The sequence below is a fragment of the Rhincodon typus genome, chromosome 1 (genome assembly GCF_021869965.1).
Source record: "Rhincodon typus isolate 14 chromosome 1, sRhiTyp1.1, whole genome shotgun sequence".
Classification (NCBI taxonomy): Eukaryota; Metazoa; Chordata; class Chondrichthyes; order Orectolobiformes; family Rhincodontidae; genus Rhincodon; species Rhincodon typus.
In genome coordinates, this window is record NC_063332.1 from 177,137,475 (window position 1) to 177,144,453 (window position 6,979).

Genomic DNA, 6,979 nt, shown 5'->3' on the forward strand with positions numbered 1-6,979 from the left:
TCCCTTTCTTTGGTTCTGAGCTGCTCTATTCTGCCTATGTCAGTATCCACCATATGCTTTTCCTCATCATTTCAATACAGTTTGTGCTATCTTCTGTACTGGGAAAGCAGCAAATTATTGCTGAGGAAGGAATTGTATTTGAGATAGACCGTGGATTGTAACTGATGGTAGTGTTAATGGCTATGTGAAATTTTGTTTTATTTCAAACAGTTCGGTTTACAAAGAAAACCAGACTTGAATATTACTACCTTATAAATATCCGTGCGAATAGCTCTGGTCTGAGGTCAAAGCTACACATTTTCCTCATTTCGCTTCAAAAATCAACCGCTGATACAGCACTTAGTTTTTATTTCATTGATTTGGTAGACAATTATACAAGTGTAAGTGTAAACATGAACTTTAACTGGAGGGAGAAAGGGTCAATATAAATTAAAAAGGCATGATCTGATACATCCAAGGACAAATTTTACTGGGAATTTAAAAATTCTGAGATGGCCAGTTCATGAAACATCTTTGTAGAAACTCAGCACTTCTTGCTTTAATTTGCAATCATGTCAGATGTGATTGTTTCATCAAAATCGACATTGGTGTTAACTTGCTTGCCCACCAGCTTATAGATGTCATCTGGCTCAATGCCTTTGGGCTCTGCCACTTTCACAGTCATCATGTCCAGAGTCAGTTTTGTTCCTGCAGGAATAGTCACTTTGGCTACGACAGATTTGCCCAACTATAAAACAAGTCAGAAAAAATTTCAAATTTTAAAAAAAATACAAAAAAAAAATCAGTATTTCAACTGTTTAATGCAACGTGTCCTGTACATTCTATTCAGATCAAACTAACTTATAATTCCGTGGACTGTGGTGTCACCAATTTCTTTCAACAAGCATTTGGTCTGCCATCTTATTTTAAACCAAATCATCTTATCAGAAAAGCCAACACTGGGTATTAGCAGCTTCTCACATGTCTATAAATAAGAGGTTAGTCAAGTGATTGTCCATTCTGAACAGTCTAAAACTTTTCCTCGTCTTTACCTGACAACAAATAAAGAATAGCACAGAATAAATAAATAAATTTTGAACACTTGTTTAAGATTGTGTGGCACACAAACTGTTCGCAAGTAACTTACCTTGTTGTGGCAGGCCATCTCACATGGGAGCAAGCGTTTGATGGGAGACCCAAGTGCTTTTTCTACAATTCGGATCGAGCGAATTAGTTCCCGCAGCTCACTAGGCTCCAGTGAAGCTTGGTGATCGTTACCCTTCCAGCTTTTATCCATAGTCACGTGACGTTCCAAAACTTTAGCTCCCATTGTGACTGCTGCTATGCTTATGGCAATCCCAGTTTCATGGCCAGAGTATCCTATAGGAATATCTGGAAATTCTTTTTTGTATTCCTGAAAGTAGGAAGAAAGAAATAGCACCCTTCTGCAGAACAATGGTCCCATTTAACATTAGCAAGATGTGTGCCAAAGATAAAAAAAAGTCTATTTTACCAATTGCCATCAGAAGTTTTATTGTACAAGAGTATTCCCTGCCCTGTACCCCTGCCATTATCACAAGATGAAGGTCTTGGGTAAGATGTTTGCGCTCGTCAGTACCAATCTACAAATAGCAGGCAGGATTTTGCAAAATAGGTTAGACAGAGTCAGGAATAGCAGGAGAAGTGCTATGTAAAATTATTCGAGACCTTTTTGACCTGGTAGAGATAGCAGGCAGTGTGCATGGCTACACTGATGGGAGGCCTCTCTTGTTCATGTTTTAAAATTCACAGATACACCTGTGATTGTTGGCTATCCTTTGGTTCTCAGACTTGAAACGAAAGTGCAAATTGACAATTTTGGAAGACAATTTCAAAATTACATTCTCAAACAAATCAGAATGCTGCAGATCTGCAAGTCTGAAGTACAAACAAAATGCTGAAGAAACTCAGCAAGTTTGTCAGCATCTGTGGAGAGAGAAACAGAGTTAATGTTCTGACTCAGTACTAAAAAGAGATGCTGCCAGACCAGCTGAGTTTCTCCAGCACTTTATTTTGGTTGGTTTTAGACATCCAGCATCCACAGTTTGAGACTTTATTTTGATGTACTATAACTATAATATGGCGATGGTGACCTTCATCTAAGATCATATTGATTCTCTGTATTAAGAGTTAAATGGATGTTTGCACTTCCTTCCAATTAAGAAGCTGTAGGAAACCAGGAAGAGCTTTCTCCTGGCTTGCGGATACTCTTTTTGGCCAGGATTTTGCCACAGGCTTTACAATTCTAAAGTTGGGACCAAATTGGGGCCCTAATCCCACATCTGCCAACAGTTAGAGACAACTTTCAAGACAATCTGAGGGGCCAACAGTTTGAGGTACAAATTGGGAATCATGACAACAGCTGACCCCTGAGCCATAAACAGATCCTGGAAAAGGTACATCTCATTCAGAGCGGAGAACATTGTAGCAACTTTCCTCCAAACACTGCCCTTCACTTCCTGGGTAAGGGAAATGTCTATTCACCCAATGCCTGTCACAGCTTTAATTTATTAAATTGTGGCAGTTTTTACTAAAGAGGACAATCTTTCCTTTCACAAACCTCCAGCTTATACCAAATTAAAAGGACAGTGTGGTGTACAGAAATAACAAGAGTTATGTACCCTTCCCAAAATGTTAAAAATGCATGGTCCTACTCAAGGCTCAGACAAGAGACTGCAGAAGCTACTGATAGCTGCACAACAGAATGGTCATTGGTCAAGTCTTCAAAGGATATAGGACAACTGAGTCACTTGCATGTTGACGACCATTCAGAGACTGGAAAGCCTGCCAAACTCTGCCAACTTGCTTTATCAGTCATCCAAAACAGCCTCCAGTGCCCATGTATACACCAGATTTTGTTCACCCATCACATCCTTACTGTCTGACTTGAATTCAAAGGCTAAATGGGATAGCACTTTCAAAGAGCCAGTACAAGCCTTGGGCTGAATGGCCTTAATGTTTGCTGCAACATTCTACAAAAACTGGAAGGCAGAAAGATCATAGAATAAACAAGAAATTGTTATGGAGAACAATTATGGTGATTGTTATGGAGATTTGTCCACAGTGCAGACAGTCTGGCCTTAATTGTGAGAAATGTTTGGACGTGACACTCACGGTGATGACACGAAGATGAGTGTCCTCTGGCTCCAGGGGGTATGCACTGGTGCACTGGAGAAAGCAAAACTTATTATTGATGGGTTTCACAGTGTTGTAAACTTTCCTCATTGTTTCCATGCTCTGCATCCCACTGGAGATCACCATTGGACGACCTGGAGAAGGAGAAATTATCAGTACGACTGGAGAAGGAGAAATGATAATTTTGCAGAGTCAGAGTCATTTACCTTTCTTGGCAGCTTTTTCCAAATATGGAAAGTTATTGGTGTCCAAAGAGCCAACTTTGAAGAAAGGCACATTCAGTTCATGAAGAAATTCAACTGCCATCTGCAAAACAGAGGAACACAGCTCACCCAACCACTAGCACAGACTTACATTAAACCTTTGATTCTTTTCCATTCGAAAATGGCTACCTAGCCGTATGTTCTGCTGTAACCTTCCATCTCTAGTACTGCTCACTTTTCCCCCTCAACTCATTTCAACAAACTTGATTTCAGTCTGTGCCTACTGCGAAGATACTCAGAGTGTTAACTGAAATTAAGCTTCACAGTCAAAAGTATTTGAGTGTTAACCAAAAGTAAAGCATTCACAGACATAAATCTGTTGACTGAATAAAACAGAAGCAGGAGACGCTTCCTGTTCATGTAGCCATGCACACTGCCCACCATCACCGCCAGATCAGAAAGGTCTCAATTCAAATTTTACACACCCTTCTGTCCCCTCCATTATCACAAGATGGGACACTTGAACAAATCATGTCTGTGGTCTTCTGTCAAAACTTTTCTACAAATAGCCAGAATTTTGCCAAAGTTCCCACCTGCTGCACACAAGCTGCAACTGGTCTCCACCAGAACGGGAAACAAATGACAGCATCAGGTTGGATCGGAGAAATAAACAAAGCCTTTAAATTGTACTAGCTGTATTTTGTGCTGAGAATCAATATTGTAGTAGTAGACAAATTAAACATATACCTGTGTAGTAGAGGATTTAGATCTACACAGAGTTCATCATCAAAAACTGAAGCATTGACAGTTCCATCTGTCAGATTTCCTTGGGTGGGAAGAGACCAGCACAGGGCTTAATTTTTAAAGTCCAGTTAGACCGTTCAGTGGTGAAGTCAGAAAATATGTCTTCACAAAATATGCTGACAACCTGGAACTCTCCTTTTTAAAAAAAAAAAGCTGGTATGATTTCTTTTTTGTGGCAGGGAAATCAATTTTTAAAAAAAGGACAGGTTGTAGATTTTTTTTCCATTAAGGATACAGGTTATGGACCAAGGTAGGCAAACTGATGTAGAAGTATGCTGGGCTTAATATTCTACAGAAAAATGGGTAGGATAAAAAGTTTGTGAACATGTGCAGTATTATGCAAAGGTTCCAGCTAACACAGCCAAGATATGGCTTGACCCTTACCAATCCTTTTAGGCAATTATTTAGATACCAGAGTACACTGAAGAGAGACTTGAAATCACCTGAAATTACCATCTCTACCAGAGCTTGTAAGAGACTGAACTTTTAGAAATCTACAAATGTAAATGTGACTTTTTACAGTCATCACAGGGTACTTCAATCTAAAAGCAAAACTTGTCGGCAAAAAAAAATAACAGGACATACCTCATCCATTCCAGATGCTGTGAAAAAGATTCCAATTTCTTCTGCAAATTTGGAGAGCTCCTTATACTGCTCACGACTGAACTCCAGGTAACGCTTGTGATCTCCATATGTGGCTCCCCATGAATGTGGGGATTTGTAAGGCCTTTCTAATGCTCGTTTGTTAAACTTGTACTCCAGTTCACTTTTTTGAAACTTTGCACAGTCTGCACCACATTCCTATGAAGGAAAAACTCAAAGGCAGTATAAATTTACAATTACTGATTCTTTCCTAAACAATTGGCTATTAGAAAACGAAGCCTGTTTACTAAAGTTTGTACATAATCCAACTAAATCTTGAAACCTTTTAGAAAAATGAGATGCCTACCAACTATTTCTTCCTTCACACATATTTCCTGTATTGAAAAAAAATTTAGAACATATTCTTTAAAAAAGTGAATAACTGAACCAAAACTATCCAATATAAAAGTTTTAAAATTCATACATGGAATGTGGGTGATGCTGGCTAGAGCAGGATTTATTTCCCATCCCTCACTGCCTTAGCAAAGGTAACTCCTGATTCACTGCAGTTCATTTGCTGTTAGGGACAGAATTCCAGGATTTGACCCAGCAACACCGAAGAAGCAGGGATATATTTCCAAATCAGGATGGAGAGAGACATGGAAGGGAACTTGCAGGTCATGGTGTTCTCATGTATCTACTGCCCTTGTTCTTCTAGATGGTCATGGTTGTGCATTCCAAAGGTTTTTTAAAAAAGTTCTTTTGTGAGACATGGGTGTTATCAGCTGACCCAGCATTTATTGCCTGTCTCTCATTGTCCTTGAGAGGGTGGCGGTGAGCTGCCTTCTTGACCTGCTGCAGTGCAATTTGCCGAAGGTAGGCTCAAACATAGGGAGTTACAAGGGTGCTGTTGATGACGCCTTAAATGCGTTATTGCAGTGCATCTTGTAGATGTTACGTATTGCTGCACTGCACAATGTATTGGTGGTGAAGGGAGCAAATACTTAAGGTGATGGACAGGCTAACAATCAAGCAGACTGCTTTGTCCTAAACAGTTTCAAGATTCTGAATATTGTCGGAATGGCACCAATCCAGCTAAGTGAACAGTATTTCAAACACTCCTGAATTGTGCCTTGTAGACAATGGACCTGCGATGGGGAATCAGAAGGTAAGTGAAGTTATTACAGGATTTCTTTCCTCTGACCTCATCCAAGGGCCAACGTACTAATATTGCTGATCTATTTCAGTTTCTGGTCAATGGTAACCCCTAGGATGTTGGAGGGTGGGAATTCAGCAGTGAGACGCTGTCATGGATGTCAACAGGCAATGGTTAGATTTGAACTGGAGATTTGAAGGAGGATCACTGGACCCTTCACATTAACTCTGCATCCGCAGATGTTGCCAGAAATGTGGAGTTCCTTCAGCATCTGTTTTTTCAATTAGAGTCTCTTGTTTGAAATGGTTTTTGTCTGGTACTTATGTAGTACAAAAATGCTCTTTGTCAGTTATAAAGCCCAAACCTGGATTTTGTTCACATCATGCTGCACAAAAGCATCTATCAGCTCGTCTAGCAAAGCTTTGGTGCACCTTGTGTGCTTCAGTGTAAAATTCTATCACTTGCACTCCAGTTTTTCACATTTTAGTGTGAAGGTAGTGTATACACACAAGTGATTATTTCAATTCTAATCTGTCCAAACAAATGTCAGAAAACGAGTAGCATCAGCAGAATCATCTCATCAGTACTCCTGCTTTGTCCCAACATCTCTTTGCATTGGTTGATCTTTCCTAGCCCAGACCAGATCTTTTGTTCTCTCACCACAATCGAAAAGGCTTGACATATTGAAGATTTTCTGAAAGTGTGACATGACTTTACTCTCCAGAATCTGCCTGACCAGACCATCTCCCTAATTTCTATTTTATTGTAGATGTGCAGCTTCTGCCCTCTGAATTACCATTCCAATAATGGGGTGGTGGTTAGGTTAGGAATAGAAACCCTCAGGAGATGGGGGATGGGAGGGAAAGCAAGTCAGGTCACTGGGGCCTGGAGAATCAATGATCACACCAGGAACACACAGAGTGGAAATCACATACTGGGCAGAGTTAAACAGGAGATAGTAGGAACTGCAGATGCTGGAGAATCCGAGACAACAAGGTGTAGAGCTGGATGAACACAGCAGGCCAAGCAGCATCATAGGAGCAGAAAGGCTGACATTTCGGGCCGAGACCCTTCATCAGAA

The 6,979-nt window shown here is 40.2% G+C and overlaps 1 protein-coding gene across 1 annotated transcript in view; it reads right to left on the minus strand.

Annotated features, from left to right (window-relative positions):
• Nucleotides 1–331: 331 nt before the first annotated feature.
• nansa (N-acetylneuraminic acid synthase a) overlaps nucleotides 332–6,979 on the minus strand; it is a 17,104-nt gene continuing 10,456 nt past the window's right edge. Inside the window, exons 2-6 of the mRNA XM_048598172.1 lie at nucleotides 4,746–4,961; nucleotides 3,360–3,459; nucleotides 3,133–3,287; nucleotides 1,127–1,393; nucleotides 332–727 (exon numbers count right to left, since the gene is read on the minus strand). Of these exons, the coding sequence (XP_048454129.1) occupies nucleotides 539–727; nucleotides 1,127–1,393; nucleotides 3,133–3,287; nucleotides 3,360–3,459; nucleotides 4,746–4,961 (927 nt within the window). The 3' untranslated portion in view covers nucleotides 332–538. The remainder of the gene's footprint in view (nucleotides 728–1,126; nucleotides 1,394–3,132; nucleotides 3,288–3,359; nucleotides 3,460–4,745; nucleotides 4,962–6,979) is intronic.